A 21,626-nucleotide genomic window follows, 5' to 3' on the forward strand; every position below is an offset into this window, starting at 1 on the left:
TACTTTGACTGTGGAACTGCTGGCACCATCGTTAAAAAGAGTGGTTAAGAAATCAAGCACTAAAGGGAGAGGAGCTGTGAAGGGATTCAGGCCTTGCCGCTCCGCCCACAAAGAAAACCGTTTCCACTTGCTGCGGTAGACTTTCCTAGTGGACGGTTTATGAGCTGCCACCAGGATCGCCTTAACAGGTGACGAAATACCGGGAGTCCTGATCAAGAGTGGAACTGGAGCAGCCAAGCGGTCAGCTTCAGGTTGTCCAGGTTCGGAGGAGATAGGCAGGATGGATGAGATATCAGATCCGAATGGGATCTAGAATCCAAGGAGGATTCACCGAGTGAGACCTTAGGAAGGGGAACCAGATCTGTCGAGGCCAAAACGGAGCAATGAGAATCATTCTGCAACCCAGCCGAGAGGCTTTCTGAAGAACTTGGAGCATCAGAGGCAAGGGTGGATAAGCATACAGAAGACCGGGTGGCCAAGCATGCACCAGAGCGTCTCTTGGGGAACCTCCTGGAGGAGGTATCAGAGCGAAAAAACTGTCGCACTTGGTGTTTGAGGGAGAGGCAAAAAGATCGCATGAAGGAGTTCCCCACCGTGCGAATATGCGTCCCGCTACTTGAAAATTGAGAGACCACTCGTAAGGGGTCAGAATGGTGCGACTGAGCTTGTCCGCCAGGATGTTGGACCGACCCGGAATGTGCGTTGCTATTAGAAAGCGGTTGGTGGAGATAGCCCATTCCCAAACTCTCATGGCTTCTCGACAAAGAGGGTAAGACCTCGTTCCCCCTTGCTTGTTGATGTACCAGACAACAGACATGTTGTCCGATTGAATCGCAATTGTTCCCAAACGAAGAAAGTCCTGAAGTGCTAGCAACGCTAAGAGCACTGCTCTCATCTCTAGAACGTTGATATGCAGTAAGGTCTCTGAATCGTTCCACGTGCCTTGGACGGTCCGGCCCGCAAAATGCCCCCCCCCACCCGAGGCGGGAGGCGTCCGTGGTCACCGTGGCGAGAGGGGGAGAAGCACAAAATGGGCGGCCTCCGTGGAGATCTGGTGAGTGAAGCCACCACAGGAGGGACCGCTTGCAAGCCTTGCTGATCGCAATGGGATGATGCATAGGAAGAGCAAGGTATGACCACTGTACTAAGAGAGTCCACTGGAGGATGCGCATATTGAGCCTGGCGAGAGGAAGAAGTGCTATAGCAGACACCATGGACCCTAGAGCCCTCAGGACCAACTCCGCCGGAACAGAACTTGAGTGGAGAATGGCCCGCACCTGGAGCTGCAGATTTTGAACTCTGTCCGCAGTGAGGAAGGCTTTTAAACTCCTTGTGTCTAACCTGGCCCCTATAAAATCTAAGAGCTGTGTGGGCGCCAGGTTGGATTTCTTTGTATTTATAGTAATGCCCAGATTGGGAGCAAGATGGAGAAAGGAGTCTCCGCGCAATAGTAGTAGATGCCTTGTTGGGGCGGTAAGGAGCCAGTCGTCCAGGTAGGGGAAGACCTGCACCCCCTGAAGCCTCAGGTGGACCGCTACCACTGCTAATACTTTGGTGAACACCCTGGGGGCTGTGGTGAGACCAAAGGGAAGGACCCGAACTGGTAGTGACTGGCTCCCAGCCGAAGCGGAGGAACCTCCTGGAGCGCCTGTCCATTAGGATGTGGTAGTACGCATCTTTGAGGTCTATGGAACACATCCAGTGATTTTCTCCCAGAAGGGGGAGAATAGATTGCAGAGTGACCATTCGGAATTTTTCCTTGGGAACTGCCAGGTTCAAGAGAGAAAGGTCTAAAATTGGTCTTAGATCCCCCGTCTTTTTTGGCACTAAAAAGAACCTGGAGTAGAACCCTGATCCGATCTGGTCTGGGGGGACGGGCTGGATGGCTCTTTTCTTTAGCAGATGGCCAATTTCTGCCAAAGCGGCCTCCCGTTGACCGGGTGGAACGTCTGGGAGGTTCTTCAATTTTGGTAAGTGACGAAAAGGGATGCGGTATCCTCTGGATATGATCTGGAGAACCCAGCGGTCTGATGTTATGGACTCCCATGCCGCTAGGTGCCCTGAAAAACATCCCCCGACTGCCTCCAGAGTGGAGCAGCCGGGCAACCCCTCAGGGTTGCTGCGCGGGCCGTTCAGAGAAGGGTTCTCTGGACCCGAAGTTCCTGGGAGCCCCTCTGCATCTAGGGCGGCGTCCTCCCTGTCCTCCTCTGCCACGGAAGGACTGGTTGTCCGGAGCAGGATGGGATTGCTGCGACTTCCGGAACCACATCTTCTTCTGACCCTTTTGGTTCCTAGAATAGGGCCTCTGGGGTGCAGAGAAGCGGATTCCGACGGCAGACAGCGTCTTCCCGTCCTTCTCGCTCTGGGTCAAAGTGTCATGACGGTTTTGCCAAAAGGGCAGAACCATCAAAGGCGTTAAAATGACGCTTTGAAGGGCTCAGAGAAATCGCAATGACGGAGCCAGGCCTGACGTCTAGTGACTAGACCTGCCCCTGCGGCTCTAGCGGCGCCTTCCGTTGCATGGGAGAGTAGCCGCATAGAGGTATTGGTAACTGATCTAAGAGTGGCCATGCGGGTGGAGTGCAGCACTTTGTCCTCCTCCGACATGGACTCTGGGGGAGATGCAGCGTGTTCTTTAATGAGATCGCGCTGCATCCTAATAACGTGTGCCAGGTAGTTCAGCGCCCTTACCGAGAAGGTTGCTGAACTAAACATCCGCTTCCCCAAGCGGTCCATCATCTGAGACTCCTTGCTCGGGGGATGGACTGAGGGACTCTCCTGAGCAAGTTCCCTCTTGGTGGCTACCGCCGTCAACATGGCATCTACCGGAGGCCCCTTACTCCAATGGGCATGGTCAGACGGAGGGCTGAGGATCCTGTCAGGCCTCTTAGGGATTGGCTCCACGGTGTCCGGTTCCTTCCATGCCCTGGTGGTAATGAGGTCCACCAGGGGGTCGGCAGGAGGGGACACCCAAGAGGTAGACGGGCCCGCTTCAAATGCCTCCAAGAACACGGACTCGTCCGAGGAAGACTTGGGGGCAGACCACCCCCCCCCATACGGAGCATTTCCATGATGTCTCCAAATGAGACATCCTTGGGGGGTGACCGTGGAGAGCCTTCCCCTTCCTCCAAATCCGTGTCTTCCGTGAGAGACTCGGGGGAGTCAATGTGCCTCCTTTTGCACGTATGCTTGCGAGGAACATCCTCTGGGGGGCTGTCAGAGGACTCCTTGCAAGCAGCAACCTGTTCCAGGGGAACAGCTTGGGGCACAGAAGCGGGCTGTCCCAAGGGCCAGATGGTGGAAGCCTGACCCAGTGCAGAGGGAGCGCGGGACGGAGCCGAAACAAGTGCCGGGGGTCCGGAGACCCTCAACAGGGCCCTCTCCACTACATCAAAGGCCGAAGGAGCCGACTTGACCAAAGGATCCGACAATCGGCTCCCCTCGGATCCGAAGAGTGGATCGAGCCGGCGCCGGCGCCGGATCCGAAGGGACAGTGCGCTCCGACACAGACAGCGCCAAGGAGCACTGATCCCCGGATCCGAGGCTCGGATCCAGGCTCCGAGAGGTCGGATCCGATGCACTCGAGGGCAGGGTCGGATCCGAAGTACCAAGTACTATCGGCGCCGACCCACCCCCGGCTCCGAAGCTGCTCAGCTCCAACTGCTCCAAACCCGGGTAGCGGGTCGGAGAAGGAGCAATCGGCTTGAAAAAGGGGGTCGAGCTTGCCCCCAGGGGAGGCAGGAGCACTCCCATCTGCATCTGGGCCTGGATGAACCTTCTCATCATCCGGTCCAGATCAGCATCCGATAGGCTGTACGTTGATCTCGACGAGGCTACCGAGGTATGCCTTGAGTGCCTCCTCGATAGCCTCGACGGAGATCGGGTCTCCTCCTCCTCAGGTCCCGGTGAAAAACACACTGGAGACCGGAGCCGAGGAGGAGGAGATCCAGCCGACAATGGAGCCGGGGGAGAAGCCCGCTTGGCTGGCGGAGCCGAAACAGAGGTCTCAGCCCGCCGCTTATGGTGCTTCTCCCTCCGGTCCCTTTTTCTAGCGTCCCTCTCCTCCGAACCAGAAGCGGGAGGTTGAGTCCCAGGAGGGGGAGCCGGAGAGGGAATAACCGTGGGGACGGTTACCCCAGAAGGAGCGGAGGTCGGAGCCGAGTCCGGCGGCAAAAGGCCCGCCAAAACAAGCTTGGACCTCCGCTCCTTCAATGTCCTGGGGTTGAACCCTGTACAAATGGAACATCCAGATGTGAGGTGTTCAACCCCCAGGCATCTAACACACAGAGTGTGGCCATCAGCTGGGGAAAGCTTATGGCCACACTCGGAGCATTTAGAGAAAATAGCCTTGGGCTGCTCAGACATCCCAAGCTAACAAATAACAGTTACTGTAACTAAGGTAAGTAACTAAAACAAAATCACTCACAGGCCCAACACACGCACACTACGCTGCCAGCGAGGGGAGGGATATAAATTTTAGATTAAACTCTAAAAAGAATAATAATACAAAAAGGGAAACCTACACTTTCATACAAATCAACCAAAAAATTATTTAAATTTCACAATTTAAACACAGAAACTATCACTTAGCTGGAGAGCTGGAAAAACAATCTGGTCACCATGTGCGGCAAACGAGATCTGGGGTCATGAGGGTAGAGCAGGGCATTATGGGTGAGGGGAGGAGCTGAGAGCTTGGATCCATAGCTGGTAAACCATGCCGGTTCGGATCCGATATTGGATCCATAACCCACAGGTTGCAGACAAATGAATCTCCTACTTCAGATCTATAGATTTTATAAAAAGATTTATAAAGTCTAGGAAATAAGAAATGAGGAAGTCATCGTTTGTTAATTACATTAGACCCAAACCTGAGTACGGAATAACAATATGGAAACCTTATAAGAAAACAAGCATGAGTAAACTGGAAAGAGTACAGCAAAAATATAACAAGAGCATCCACAGATGTGAAAATTTAAGTTATTACAAAAGACTAAAACACCCAAAATTGTACACTGTCTCATACAGATATTTAAGAGGAGACTTTATTCAAGTATATAGGGCATTTAAAGACAACTACCTCTGGAATGTTTGGGGTTATCAAAAAGCAGTAGAAAATTTGTAAAAGGCAGATCATGTCTCCTAAACCTGATAGACTTCTTTGAATCAGTCGCCAAAGCCGTAGACAAGGGTTAGGTGGTTCACACAGCCTATCTAGATCTCGCTAAGGCTTTTGACACCACCCTGCACTCTGGAATTATAGATAAACTCACTAAACTAGGCATAAATCCCTATGTCACAGGATGGGTTGCCAACTGGCTCCCTGACAGAACCCACACTGTGAAAGTAGCAGACTCCAAATCCGACTTCAGACCAGTGACAAGTGGAGTACCACAGGGTTCAGTGGTTCAGTCCTGTGTCCTATCCTGTTTGGTATCTACTTTTCTGAAGTACAGGCTAACACAGAAGGTCTTTGGCCAACAAGGTTTGCAGATGACTGCAAACTAGGAGCCATAACTGAAACTCCTAACGATGTGGACATCCTACAAAAGGGCCTCAATGAGACAGATGCCTGGTGTCAAAGCCATGGCCTCAAGCTCAATGTCAAAAAGTGCACTGTCATCCCCTTTGGCAAAAACTCTGTACCCATGAGCTACCACATAGGTGGTAGTCTACTTAACACCGAAAGTGTGATGAGACCTTGGGACAAAGGTGGACAGTAGTCTCTCCTTTGATAATCACATAGCCACAGTAGTCAGGAAATCCTTCTACGTGGCACACCTCATCACAAAAGGTTTCTCATCCAGGAAAAAAAGAGGTCATTGTTCCCCTCTACTCATCACTCATTAGACCCATTACAGAGAACAGCGCCCCTTTTGGTATGTACCTCACAAGACATCTACAACAACTGGAAAGGCCGCAGAAATACCTCACAAAGAGGACTACCGGCCTCAAACAGATGCCCTACACAGACCGTCTCAAAAAACTCCAGCTTTACTCAGTCGCATATCACCTACTCAGAGACGATCTCTGCCTAACATACAAAGCTATGTCAAACTCAGAGCTGTTGGACATGCTCCACTTAAAGAAATCCCAATCCCTTCGAGCTACACGTTCTAGGGACCTAAACCTTGTCACCACAATAAACAGAACATGCTGGAGGGATAGATTCCTGTCCCAGAGACTTCCCATACTCTGGAAAAAACTACATATCTATATCAAACAAAGCTCCTCATTAGCACTCTTCAAGAAAAATCTTGATTATTGGATGGGAAATAGGAAATTCTCCCCGGGGATCTCCTCTGTGGCTCTGCTCGACAGGGGCACAGGAAAATAATTTTCTTGGGTGGCGAAAGCCAGGGTACCTTTTTGGCTAGGCTTGTATAGGCCCTAGGGCCGACAACCTAATACCTACCTATGAATCAAACAACCTATATAGAAGATTCTGTAGGAAACAGAAGTGTACTAACTGGTTATCTGAGACAGCAGCTGATGTATGGAACAGACTACTAAATTATATTAAAGCAAGTATTAGTTCAGATATTTTTAAGAACAGCCTGAACACTTATTATGGGAACAACTATGTTGGTATATTGGCAGGCTAGAAGGACATTAATGCCTGTGACTGAAGTATTTTTATGTATGCGTGTATGTAACTGCAGGTGCCAAATGCCCCCAAAACAAAACTGATTTAAACAAAATCATAGTGAATTTCAAAATTCACAGTTATGCTACTAAAACATTTTTGGTGGGTTCTGCAACTTTACATACTAACGTAAAGACGACTAAACTTTGGAAAAGGGTGAACACTCAAGTACATCAAACTTTAAATATGGTCTACCTTCTCCTACATTTGCACTTGGAGTTACGTTATTCCAGGGACTGCAATTATACTCTGTAATTTCTATAGGCACACATCTGACTTTCTATGATCATTGGTCATGATGTGAAACCAGGCATTCCAATTTAACTTTGAAGAACACTTTTCTCAAGTTGTTTTAAAACATTTAAAATGAAAACAGAATCCATCAGTAGAAAAACAATGGTCACAGAGTAAAACAGGACCAGTAAAGTGTCCGGTTTCAGTCATACTCCACCATGTAACAAATGTAAGGAAGACTAAACTGAGTTTACAATACACCAGTTCAAGCTGAGATTACTGTTAAACAATAAAAATACAGTCATACACATATAAAGGTGTGTGTGTGTCTGCCTGACCATCAGCATATGAACATTTTCAAGGCCTACCTTTCGTTGCACATCACTGAGAATGAGGTATGAAGCAGAGAGGTCCAAACTGACTTTCAAACTAGGCAATACGCTCTGTGTGAACTGATCCGATGAGGAAGTGAAAGGATCAGGCAAAAACCTAAAAACAATGCAAGAAAATTTACACAAAATTACTTTAGTGGACTTGTGTTAAGGAACAGCAGGGCAAATAACAGTAGTAATGAGCAACACAAGCAAAATTCTTCACATAACATGACATTAACTGTGATTATCAGCATGCAGCTGAAAAAATATGTGGTCATCTGGCATCAGGTCCTCTCAAAGTTTAATCCAAATACTAACCTACATACCACCAAAGCCTACATCACATGTACTGATTCCACTAATTCAACATCTTCAAAACTGCCTCAGCAATAACACTCAAACACAAAACAGCTCATAATTAAAATAAAAACACACACAATTAAATATCTTCCAATGAAGACAGCAGTTTTTTTTTTTTCTTTTTGCATTCTGGCTCATATTTTTTTACAAGCAAACTCTGAGGTGACAAATTGGCTCCCCTGTTGTACTACGGTATGAACTGTATTATACTACATGCAACATGGTACACAATAGAGGTCTACCTTGGGGTTTCTTTGCATCTGCTTACAGCTGCTCATGCTTACTAAACATGCAACCTCCAGCCCTGACTCCTGCTCCACTCCCACTGCCTAAAATTCACCCTCACAGACACCTATCTGCCCATGGTTGGCAGTCCATTCAAAAAACAACCCTGAATGCACTGCAGGGGAGAGGACATGTTGTAAAGGACCATCAAACATGGCAACGAGTTTTTTTTTTAATGGTATCGCATCAATTTCATTTCCCCCTAATGCAGTCATTCCAATAGCTAACAAATAAACAGAAGACAAGGATTTCTCCCTAATGCAGTCATTCCAATAGCTAATAAATAAACAGAAGACAAGGATTTCCCCCTTCTGCAGTCATTCCGATAGCTAATAAATAAACAGAAGACAAGGTCTAACTAAACCCCATGAAAACTATACTGCAAGCTGAATACTCTGGAAATGCAACATACCGAGAATGAAAAGGCCTAATTACGCTGGACATGCACTCTAGCTTTTGGGGCAGCTCTTGTTGCACAGTATCTTTATTTGGAGACACAGCTTTATTACTATATCTCTACAACTCTTGTCTATCACAGTTTTTAGTTTTTATTTTGTTCTGAAAAGACTGGGTCTGACACTCGGTTGCTCTTTTTCATGGAACTTCAACTCAAAAGTATTTATCACATACTAACTTCTACAGAGCTTACCTATTTTCCCATGATCTACACTATATCTTGGTTTAGCTGCTTTACTAATGATTTCTGCTCTATGCTGCAGACCTTCCCATGGCATCTAGATTCTTCTAACTCAAATCTTGTAATATTTTAAAGTATTTCATTTTGGCAAACATTCCTCAACCCTCACACCATGTCATGCCAGGAAGCTTAACAAATAACATTGAGTGAGCAGATTTGTCTACACCACATAAAAAACAATACCATAAACTGAACTCCATGGAAAATTTGTGTAATAACATCACCACAGCTAGCCCATTAGATTTTCAAGGTATATAGTCTATACCCTCTAGTGACAGTGTGTACACTGATACTGAGGCTGTACCCAGGATACTGAAGCTATACTAACAAGGACATTACCCATTAACCACCAATTAGCACTCTACAAATGTTTGCACATTTCCCCGGCCTCGACAAGAATGCACCACGGTGTAGGACCCCTCCCTCCTTTCCATCCTTCCTGACTAGTTAATAACTACTACTGTCCTGTGGCAGGGTTATACACTTAGCACTCAAATGTCAGAAAGGAGACAGAGGCATCAAGGACATTTCCCCAAAATGCTGGGGTGAACCTCCTGTCATCAAACAGCACAATCCCTTGCAAATGAAACAGCAGCTAATTTGATACTTGTGAATAATGTGACTTGGTTTTAGGCACAATCAGTAGGCAAAGTAATGTGCCCAATATCCAGCCACCAACTCAATTCCATTTTCAGACTACTCTGGTTATCAAGATTTACATCATACAATGGACCTTTCTGCTCTGAGAACACCACCTTTCACAGACATCTTCAAAGAGATGAGTTATGCTTTGAGCTTCTTTTTTAATGAGGGGGGTCAGTGTGAAGCACCAGAAGTTAAGGCAAAGCTACAGGACTTGCTCCCTCTAAAACCAGACAGACAATGCCACTGGTTGTGGGTCATAATTCACTGACAGCAGGAACACTTCAAAGACAACAGATTTTTAGAAGACAAAACTTTTCCATGGCAAACATTAAGGTCAAGTTCTGAACTATCCAATTCTAAATCGCAATTACAAAGTACTCGCATTTATATTAGCTAAGAGAATGGTGAAATACTACCACAGCTGACAGGTTATGAATCAGTGTGTCTTTGTGAAGGACAGACAACCATTTGACAATAATGATTCTGAGGGATTCTGATTGTAAATAAACTCCACTATTGTTGATTAGGTTGGGGGCAGACCAAGTGTTTAACAGGGCTTATGGGGAAGTCATGCTAGGATCTGCATTCCTGAATAGTACAGTAAATAAGGAGAATGCATATGATGGATCACAGGCAAAAATAAAGGTGGGAGGAGTCGTTTCTGATAACTTGAGTTTAAACAGACCACTCAGGGATGTCATTTTTCCCCTTTCCTATTTGTTACAGGAGCGATCTGGTTAAAAAAGATAATGGATTCACAAATTCAGGGATATAACTGCTGTGGTGCTCAAGAAAAACTAGCTATTTGTGGATATTTTTCTGTACCTGACAAATTCTGAATATGACATTAAGGTGCTGTGGGACATTTAAGACAATTTTATGTATTTTCAAGATATAAAATAAATGCTGGAAAATTGCAGGTGATAGTGGTAAATTATCTGCCTTAAAATGAACTAATTCAACAATGTCCACACTTATGTGATCGCCAAAAGATGAAATGTTTATGTGTATGGATTAAATTGATTCTGCTATGGTAACCAAAAATCTGTGGGAATAGATCAAGCAGAAGATTTGAAAAACAAAAAACAAAGATTGGAAATTGATGGCAGTGACATGGACAATAAGAGAAATTGATGGCAGTGACATGGACAATAAGAGAAATTGATGGCACTGACATGGACAATAAGAGAAATTGATGGCACTGACATGGACAATAAGAGAAATTGATGGCAGTGACATGGACAATAAGAGAAATTGATGGCAGTGACATGGACAATAAGAGAAATTGATGGCACTGACATGGACAATAAGAGAAATTGATGACAGTGACATGGACAATAAGAGAAATTGATGGCAGTGACATGGACAATAAGAGAAATTGATGGCACTGACATGGACAATAAGAGAAATTGATGGCAGTGACATGGACAATAAGAGAAATTGATGGCACTGACATGGACAATAAGAGAAATTGATGGCACTGACATGGACAATAAGAGAGGAGGAGTGAAATGCTTGCAGTTCCGCTCAGGTGTACATTCATCACCAAAGGAAAAGTTGTGCATAATAATTAATAACAAGTGCAGGGAATTTACCTGGTAAGGAAGAGGGCAGCACAAAGTGGGATAAGCGGAGTCTTCCCACTAAATGGGGCGGCAGGGGAGATTTAGGACTGCCTAACTTGAAGGGATACTTTAACACTACACAAATGAGACTTCATAAACATTGCACAAGCAGAGGGAAACGTTGATGATGGTACAACATGGAAGGACAAGGGATGCAGAGAGATGAGGGATTTGCAGGGAAGCCCTTAAGGAAAACAGAAATAATTATAAAGAGCTTCTAAGTGGCAAACATTCTAAAGTCAAACCAGCAAGGGAGTGGAGAAATCAGATTCTGCAAATAGGAATACATACAACTACGGGTAGAGAAAATAAGCAAAAGATGACCAGAAGTAAACTGGAGGAAACTAACAAAGGAACCACATTAATGGGAGCAAGTAAGTTGGAAGGGAAAAGTGAAAGAGTGGGAAGAAGCCAAGCAGTAGTTTAATCTGCAGCTTGGAGATTACCTTCCATACAAGGGACAGGTGGCAGACTACACTGAGAGGGGGGTGGGGAGAGAGAGACAGAAGGACTGAATCAAAGACCATCTCTGGCAAGGTTTTTAATGGACCAAGAAAAGAAGATGCTACTAAGAAAGTAATAATTAGTAGGGCTTATAAAATATTCCATAACTGAGATTCGATCAGAGAGAATTAAGAGACTGTAAGGGAAAAAGTAGAAAGACAAATTATAAAAGGAAAATTGTAAGGCCTCCATGTATGCAATAAAGTCTGGGGGATTCATGATATTTGCATGGAAATGTTTATACAGGTACTGCGGTGGTGGTGCTGCAGTAGCGTTGTCGCCTCATAGCAAGACGTTGCCCCATTTGATTCTCAGCTAGAGCATCTTCTGTGTGGAGGCATACGTGAATGGGGCGTGCCTTCGTTGGAGGTTGTGCGTCAGGGCTGGTAACCTGGTACGTAAAAATCCACTACCAATCATTAGCGGACCGGAGTTCCGCTGTGGCGACCCCTAACCGGGAAAAGCCGAAAGACACAAACAAAACTTTTATACTCCAAGTAGACACAGAACTTTTCCTCAAGCAGACAGCAGATGTTGGAGATGTCAAAGGAATAAGAGTGGACATTAGGAACACATTTTGGGGGGGGAATGTGGGGAGTTAAATAAGTTTAAGGACTCCCCACAGAATGTCCTGAAAAAAACTATTGGGGGTAACATATCATAGGTTGGTACTACGCTATCGGCCCAAGGGCCTATAAAAGCCTAGCCATAACAATTCCCTGGATATTTCTTCCCACAGTATTTACTTCCATGGACCCCTATCTAGCAGGGCAACTGGCATGATCCCCAGAGTGAATTTCCTATCTCCCATCCAATTGTCAAGGTTCCTTTTGAAGAGGGACAAGGAGGCGCTCTGCTTGACATGTACGGGCAGTTTATTCCAGAGTATGGGGAGTTTCTGGGTCAGGAACCTATCCTTCCAGCATGTTTTGTTCATTGTAATGACAAGGTTTAGATCCCTGGTGCGTGAGGCTCTGAGGGATTGGGATTTCTTTAAGTGGAGCATGTCCAACAGCTCAGGGTTTGACATGGCCTTGTATGTTAAGCAGAGATCGCCTCTGAGTAGACGATATGCCACAGAGTACAGCTGGAGATTTTTTAGATGGTCAGCATAGGGCATCTGCTTTAGGCCTGTAATTCTTTTAGTGAGGTATTTCTGCGGCCTTTCCAGCTGTTGCAGATGACTTGTGAGGTACATACCAAACGGGGCTTTGTACTCTATAATGGGTCTAATGAGGGATGAGTACAGTGGGACAATGACCTCCTTTTTTCTGGATGAATAGCCCTTAGTGATGAGGTGTGTCACATAAAAGGATTTCCTGACTGTTGTGGGGATGTGGTTATCAAAGCTGAGGCCACTGTCCACCTGTGTCCCCAAGTCTCTCTTCACACTTTTCGGTGTTTAGTGTACTGCCACCTATGTGGTAATTCATGGGTACATGGTTTTTCCCAAAGGGGATAACTATACATTTCTTGGCATTAAGCTTCAGCCCATGGCTCTGGCACCAAGCATCTGTTTCTGTAAGGCCCTTTTGTAGAATATCCACATCATATGGGGATTCAATAATGGCTCCCAGTTTGCAGCCATATGCGAACTTTGTTAGCCAGAGTCCCTTAGTGTTGGCCTGTACTTCAGAGAAGTAGATGCCAAACAAGAGCGTTCTCAGGATTGAACCCTGAGGTACTCCACTAGTCACTTGTCTGGAGCAGGATTTGGAGTCGGCTTCTTTTACAGTCTGGGTTCTGTCAGTAAGCCAGTTGGCAACCCATCGAGTGACGCAGGGATTTATGCCAGGCTTAGTAAGTTTATCTATGATTCCAGAGTGGGGGATGGTGTCGAAGGCCTTGGCGAGGTCCAGATAGGCTGTGTGGACCACATTACCCTAGTCCACAGCTCTGGAGATTGATTTGAAGAAGTCACTCAGGTTCAGGAGGCAAGATTGGCCCCTCACGAACCCAAACTGGGTGGGGTCCAGTGTTTGAAAGTTGCCAATGTCTTTGTTTATAAGTTCCATGATAATGCGTTCCCTGTCCTTGCAGATCAGGCTTGTCAGACTGATGAGATGGTAGTTGCCGGGATCCAAAGTGCATCCCTCCTTGTGGAGTGGGATAAATTACAGTTGTGTACACTTACCATAAATGTAGATGTTCGAGTATATTCACTGTTGCAGTCATCACATTTGGGTTATCTGCTTGCAGTATCCCTCAGTCAGCATGATTATCAAAGTCATGGGTCCTGCGTCGGTTGCTGTCTCATCTTCCATGATGTCAGGTCATCAGGGGTATAAAGCTAGCCAACGCCATTATCTCAGTTTTTCTTGCCCCAGATGTCAGGTGCCCCCCCCTCCAACAAAAAAGTAAATACACCAAAAAGCTTTTAAGCATAGCAAAGGAGAATAGAGGTATAGCCAAAAGAAGTCAGGGGACTGGAGGGAGGGAGGGTAACCAGGACTGCAACAGAGAATACACTCGGAAATCTATGTTAAGTGTACACAACTGTACTATGTTCTTCATGTTTCACTGTTGCAGTCATCACATTTGGATAGATTCCCAAAGCTAAGGATGGGAGGAGGAATTTAGATAGCATTTGGACCAGCTATAAGGCCCTGCAAGTCTGCAGTGGCAAAGCCAGCTCTGGATTTAGAGAAAATTGGCAAATGGTAATGCTTGGTGAAAGTATGTACAGAACTCCAGGTAGCAGCTTCTAGGATGTCCCTGGTAGGGACACCTCTGAGAAAGGCTGTAGAGGTAGATGCAGCCCTAGCTGAGTGTGGTCTTACCTCCTGTGGGGTAGGTTTTCCATGGTGCTTATAACAGAAATGAATGCAATGGCCTATCCATTTAGAAATGGTTTGCTTTGAAATGGCCTTCCCCTCTGCCCCTGCAGCAAATGCCACCAGCAGTTGTTCAGATTTCCTTAGAGGTTTAGTCCTGTCTAAATAAAACCTAAGTTGTCTGTGCACATCTAAGGAGTGCAGTATACGTTCCCCTTTATTCTGTGGATTAGAAAAGAAGGTTGGCAAATGAATGGACTGATTAAGAGCCACACTGGATACTACCTTGGGCATGAAGGACACCCTGTCCGCATGAAAGATGATGAAAGGCTCCACTGCCATAAGAGCCTGTAATTCAGATACCCTTCTTGCTGAAGTGATTGCTAAGAGGAAGACTGTTTTCCAAGAAAGGAATTTTAACTCTGCATTTGCAGCTGGCTCAAAAGGAGGTAGAGTGAGTTTTTCCAATACAAAGTTAAGGTCCCAGGCTGGAGTTGGGGCTGTCCTGGGTGGTCTTAAGTTTTTGGCTCCTCTGAGGAACTGCTTAAGCAGTGGATGAGAGAAGAGGGGTGGTTCTGTGTTGTAATGAGCTGAAATGGCTGAGGCATGAATTTTGATGGAGGAAAAAGAAAGGCCCTTGTGAAGCATCTCAGTTAAGTATTGAAGAATCTAAGGTAAACTGGGTACTGCTGTGCCCATCCCTTGAGTTTGGCTCCATGAACAGAATCTTTTTCCATTTTTCAGCACAGGATTTTCTACTGCTAGGTCTCCTTGCTTCCAAAATGACATCCAACACTTGTTCACTGAGGGATGGTAATGGAAAGATTAGGTAATTAGCCAGGCTGCCAGGTTCAGGGTTTTGCTTTTGTTTGCAGGTATATATTTTTGTGTTTAAAATTATTTATATATTTTGCTCCCCATTTGGGGGGCACCTGACATCTGGGGCAAGAAAAACTGATGCAATGGCGTTGGCTACATGTTTTATATCCCTAATGACCTGACGTCATGGCAGAAAGGACAGCAACCGACACAGGACCCAAGACTTTGTTAATCAGGCCGACTGAGGGCAATCTGCCAGCAGATTACCAAATGTAATGACTGCAACAGTGAAACACGAAGAACATCTGCTTCTGCTTCGGGCACCGCGTGGCAAGAAAGACTGATGTAATGGCGTCGGCTGCATGTTTTATACCCATGACGACCTGACGTCATGGAAGAAGGGAGAGCAACCGATGCAGGACCCAAGACTTTGTTAATCAGGCCGACTGAGGGCAACATGCCAGCAGATTACCCAAATGTAATGACTGCAACAGTAAAACACGAAGAACATCTTGTGTGGTTTCTGGAACTCTGCTGAATCAGTAAGCTGTGAGAATTAAGGTGCAGTAGATTTTTCTTCCATGCTTGGCAGCATCAGCTGGGAGAACTAGTGCTGTCTCGACCAAAAGGATGCCATCAGTATTAAGTTATCTCCATCTTGTTAAGTACTAGGGTGGACCCTGGGGGTGGGGTGAAGGTTTATACAAGTTCCTTCTTCTAAAGGACTGAAACACATTAGTGCTAGAGTACACCTGCAGGACTACTTGGGTCAAAACTGGTGTCCTTGGAAGAGTCCAACATATCCAACTGTGGGAGGTCTCGTCTCATTAATAACATGTGGAAGGCTATTTAGGTTTAGTTTCCATTTTTGTAGGTGGGGTGGAAATGTGATCAAGGAGTCCGCTAAGGAGCTTTGTCCTGGGGGAATGTAAAAGGCATGATATGCTTGTGTACCACGTTCCAGATCGTCATAGTCAGTGTGCATAACTGATACAAGCTACCCCTTGCTTTTGATCCACCACATTACCACAGTGGCACCTGTGACCACCAGTAGCACCTCCAGCTTTCAGATCAGTAACATCTGGACTGCATAAACAAAGGCCGACTAATTTGTCATGGTCATTCCCTTTCCTAACGATTCAGGGTTCTTGTGCACACCACTCTCAGTCAAGTCTAATGCAATTGTCATCAGGATCTGGATCACACACAGGTTCACAAGTGGCATTCCCAGGATGGCAATCACTTGAGTTGAAGTTCAGCTGATGTTTACAGACATGCTTAAGCATGAAAACAAACATCAGCAGGATAAACTAAAGGATTATAACAAGTACATACAAAAATAACAAAACAGCAACAAATATTCCCTTTACTTTTTGAACAGTTTAAAGTACAATGTAAATTTCGAGGAGCACTACATCAACTGAAAAGGCAGATCATATGGATAACTCCTCTTTAAGGAGCACTTAAAATCAACAACTATGCCAAAGCCACATAATTCAAGCCATACTACTGGAACTGCTAGCTGCCCCTAAGTGGTGAGGGCTGGGAACAAAGTGTCTGGTACCACGCAAAAAGATCTTACAGTCGAGGAGATCTAACTCATGAAGGTCAAGGTAAACCAAGACTACAAACTTGCAGTAATGCACTATAGGATAGGTAGCCATCAAGTTCACATAGTACCAGCATAAGATGAGGATGATATGTGACCCCAAGTAAACAGATGGCCTGTGGAGTTTTGCACTAGCTACATAAAATCAAGTACATAGTTTAAAATCCCTACATGTGGGCATTGCAGTAGTCCAGGGCATACTCTACCTTCAGACCTTCCTGTTGTGGAAAAAGGTGACTGAGGAGATTGATGTTCCTGAGATGAAAACAGACATCTGGTAAATGCTACAAGCTGTTTGTTTTAAGTCAGCTTGCTGTCTAAAACACCCATATCAGGCATCCAGTGCATTACTTCCACCTCACTTCCACTGCAAATGGCCTTTCAGGACAGAACTGAAGCAATTCTTCCTTCCCTTAAACCTCAGTCCTTACCCTAAACATTATTCTATATGTAATTTCCCCACAAACACAATTCATTTTCATGTAATTTGCTCCTTGCCATCCCTAAAGATCCATCTTCCAGTTCCTTTCTTATACAACGCTGAATAATTCAGACATATTTTGATTTTCATTTTCATGTAATTTGCTCCTTCCCATCCCTAAAGATCCGTCTTCCAGTTCTTTTCTTTTACAACGCTGAATAATTCAGACATATTTTGATTTTCATTTTCATGTAATTTGCTCCTTGCCATCCCTAAAGATCCGTCTTCCAGTTCCTTTCTTATACAACGCTGAATAATTCAGACATATTTTGATTTTCGTTTTCATGTAATTTGCTCCTTGCCATCCCTAAAGATCTGTCTTCCAGTTCTTTTCTTTTACAACGCTGAATAATTCAGACGTATTTTGATTTTCATTTTCATGTAATTTGCTCCTTGCCATCCCTAAAGATCCGTCTTCCAGTTCCTTTCTTATACAACGCTGAATAATTCAGACATATTTTGATTTTCATTTTCATGTAATTTGCTCCTTGCCATCCCTAAAGATCCGTCTTCCAGTTCCTTTCTTATACAACGCTGAATAATTCAGACATATTTTGATTTTCATTTTCATGTAATTTGCTCCTTGCCATCCCTAAAGATCCGTCTTCCAGTTCCTTTCTTATACAACGCTGAATAATTCAGACATATTTTGATTTTCATTTTCATGTAATTTGCTCCTTGCCATCCCTAAAGATCCGTCTTCCAGTTCCTTTCTTATACAACGCTGAATAATTCAGACATTTTGATTTTCATTTTCTAGTAATTGCTTTTCTGGCAGCCATCAGAATTAAACTCAATAAGAGCTTACTATGCCTAGGTAATTCAGATACTGTGTCCCAGCTCAAAAGACGCATTTCCTTAGTTACAGCCATTTATTTCCCCAATAATTCTGAGAGTACTTTGTAGGGAGGTTTTAAAATCTGCCAACTCATAACACTCCCCAAAACATGTGCCCAGTTACCTCTTTCTTCTCCATCACACCTCCAACATTTGCTATCTACCTGATGAAATGTTTGTTGAACACGCAAACATGCAAACACTTCCAAGTAAAACTCCTACACCTTCTGGCCTTTGTTGCATATTTGGAAGACACACTTATACCCTCCCATTCTTCCCTTTAAACTGTTTTTTCCAGTCTCTCTTCCCAATCCTTTCTGACCTCCTCTGGTCAGTTCTTATACTTATTGCACAATATTTTATATGCCTTTTAAACGGGTCTACTTCACGTTGTCGTAAGCTGACAATATCGAGTCTAATATTGTCAGCACGACAACATCCACAGTGAAGAACATCGTGCAAGTAAACGGAAATCTCCGTAAGGGGAGATTTCTGTTTGCCTCAATGTAGTGTGGTCTCGGAGTTGGTATATTTAAGTAGGAGGGGGGTGTGGGGAGTACAGCCCCCATGTGGGGGGTGCAGAGGGGCTTGCCCCCCTTCCTACGCCATTTAGTTTTTTTTTTTAATTTGTTTTTTTTTTTACGTTATTCGATCAATAAAGTTCGACCTTTACTGATTCGATTAAGTAAACTTTCGATAACGTGATACAGATGCTTTTTAACAGCAGCTTCTGTTCTACATTTGACTAAAAAACTACCAGACCAAGTAATTCACTTAGGACTCCCTAACCCTCTTGCTTTACCTATACTCTGATATCAATCACTGGTCAAGAAAGCAGTCTATAACCTGTAGTCCAAACTTCTTCTTGCCTCATTCTACTCTATTATCTTTCCTTCTCTAGTATTTGCTCCCAACATCTTGGTTCTCTTCTCAGTTTTCTTCAGTAAATTACAGTCCCCGATTTCCTATTTCCTGTACCCCTACTTCCAGTAATCTCTACTGGCAAAATTTCCTTTATCCATTCCCATGCTGGCCTAGGTCTTAGAATACTTCCTGCAACATTATGATTATATTCTGTATGACTGTTATTCTCCTTAAGGATATGCACCCAAAATCCTACTAACACCTTGTTTCTTGAACCCTGTCCCTACTTTATCATCACCCTTCCACTGTGAATTATAACTTTCTGCTTGTGTTATGTATATGACCTTTAAGTGTCTAGCTCTAAAAATAACCCTTCAAATCAGAAAATCACAAACGACCTTGTTATACTGGAAGGATCGACCTACCCCTCTTAAGCCTTGCCCTCTTCCCTTCCCAGATGCATTCCTTCAGCTCTTCTTATCCTCATCTCTCTGGTGATACAAATGGGTCCATGTTCAGCCACTGAATAAAAGTTACATCAAATGGCTAATACTCAAACATTAGCCATCCAACTATAATATTACTGAACATGCTTATATTAAAAAAAGTCATCAAATGGCCATAGCTGGCCAACACAGAGGAACTGCAACAAACTACTTGTTTACTGGTAACTTAGCTATAAGAAAAAACGGCCCTATCACCAATTTAGTGCGACCCCAGAGCTGGCATATATAATTAGCAGCAGGGGGGGCACAGCCCCTCCACATAAGTAGTGACTGGTGTTCAATGAATACTACTTATGTTGGTGGGCTGCTGCCCCCACACCCCCGCTAATTATATACACCAACTCAGAGCTCACATTAAATTGGGGAAAGGGCAGGTTTTCTTACAGCTAAGTTGCCGGTAAGTAAGTAGTACAGTGCACTCCCTCTATGTTGGCCAACTATGGTCATTCCATGAATTTTTTTCCAATACAAGTGGGTTTGGTAATATTAAAGTTAGATGGTTAACATTTGAGTATTAGCCATTCACTGTGACTCTTAATGGATATCCAAACAATGACCCAATAAAAATATGCCAAATCTGTATGTAAAACTAAAAGGGCTAAACATATTTTCACTGCTTTATGTAACTATAAACAACTTCTACTTTCTCAACTTTTGTATTATCTTTTATTTAGAGTTTTCAATGTATCCATAGCCATAGCAGAAGTCTTTTCAATCCATAGTCTTAAACAATCTTATTATGTCCTGAGATGTACCTCCCTGGACTACATGAAAAGAGACATGGAGGAGCTCTCGGATTATGTAGCCCAGGTGGGTATGACCCTAGCCCTGAGCAGCATCCTATTATCATCCAGAATGATACCACAGTACAGCAGAAAATGACTGACTTCAACAATTGGCTAAGTTTCTTGTGTCATTCTAAGGGGGTCCAGTATCTGTCTGCCTGGGATGACATGACTAACAGACCTCGATGCTTTGCCAGAGATGGCTTGCATCTGTCACCCTTGGGCTTCCGGATACTGGCCAAGGATCTTGCCACCCCTACAGTGCCTTTTTTAGGCGGTGTTCCAAAGACCAAATTACCACCGTAACAGCTACCAACAAATGCAATTTGAGGGTCATGCTGCTCAATGCTAGAAGTCTAAATCTCAAAATGCACTTGCTTCAAGTACTCCTTAAAATGGAGAACATCGACATTTGTGCTGTAACAGAGACAGTACAGTTGTGTACCTACCATAAATGTAGATGTTAGAGTGTATTCACTGTTGCAGTCATTACTCTTGGGTTATCCTGCTGGCAGGCTACCCTCAGTTGGCCAGAATTCAAAAGTCTAGGTTGGGCGCCGGTTGCTGTCGCCTCTTCCCTGACGTCAGTGCACCAGGGGTATAAAAGATGCAGCCGACGCCATTTTCTTCAGTTTTTCTTGCCACAGATGTCAGGTGCCCCCAAATTCGTAGGCTGAGAAATATGCCAATAAAAATGCATGCACAAAAACAACATTTCCTTCATCTACAAGCAAATACACCACATAGGTTGTATAGGATGGAGAAGTACAGATAAGTCCCAGCAAAGAAAAGGCAGATGGTGGGTGGGTAACCTGGACTGCAACAGTGAATACACTCGGACATCTACATTCATGGTAGGTACACAACTGTACTATGTTTATCGTGTTTCACTGTTGCAGTCATTACTCTTGGGTTGAATCCCAAAGCTGAGGATGGGTGGCTGGGCTAAACAGGATTAGGAGAGGCCCTGCAGAAAGTACAGTTTTGTACCTACCATAAATGTAGATGTTCGAAGATCCACATTGCTGCAGTCCTTACAATTGGGTAGTCCGCTGTCCTCGGTGAATATCAAAGTATAAGGCTGACGTCGGTCAAGGCGCATTTGACTGACATCAGGACGTCAGGGTACAAATGCGCATGACCGACGTCATATCCTCAGTCTTTTCTTGCCCCAGATGTCAGAAGACCCTAAAAATAAAGGTCAAAACCAAAAAGACAGCAAACAAACAACCAACCATCCTAGCACTAAAAATAAGTACAATATATACAATATATACAATATTGACAACCCAACCCACACAACCGCCTCTAACTACAGAGGGGAAGGAGGGAGACTGCAGCAATGTGGATCTTAGAACATCTACATTTATGGTAGGTACAAAACTGTACTATGTTCTTCATCTCACATTGCTGCAGTCCTTACAATTGGGTAGAATCCCAAAGCAGAGGTAAGGGAGGATGGCCAAACTATAAAGAAGCAGGAGCTGCCAAAATGCCCTGCAAAACAGCAGTGGCAAAACCAGCCCTGGATTTAGAGTAAAGTGGTAGGTGATAATGCCTAGAGAAAGTATGCACTGAACTCCA

General features: G+C 44.6%; 1 protein-coding gene across 1 annotated transcript in view; it reads right to left on the reverse strand.

Annotated features, from left to right (window-relative positions):
- EDC4 (enhancer of mRNA decapping 4) overlaps nucleotides 1–21,626 on the reverse strand; it is a 2,017,057-nt gene that overhangs the window by 1,141,609 nt on the left and 853,822 nt on the right. The window contains exon 11 of the mRNA XM_044082055.1: nucleotides 7,246–7,366. Within this exon, the coding sequence (XP_043937990.1) occupies nucleotides 7,246–7,366 (121 nt within the window). The remainder of the gene's footprint in view (nucleotides 1–7,245; nucleotides 7,367–21,626) is intronic.

Source organism: Protopterus annectens, chromosome 8.part1 (genome assembly GCF_019279795.1).
Source record: "Protopterus annectens isolate FY-2018-M chromosome 8.part1, PAN1.0, whole genome shotgun sequence".
NCBI lineage: Eukaryota > Metazoa > Chordata > Ceratodontiformes > Protopteridae > Protopterus > Protopterus annectens.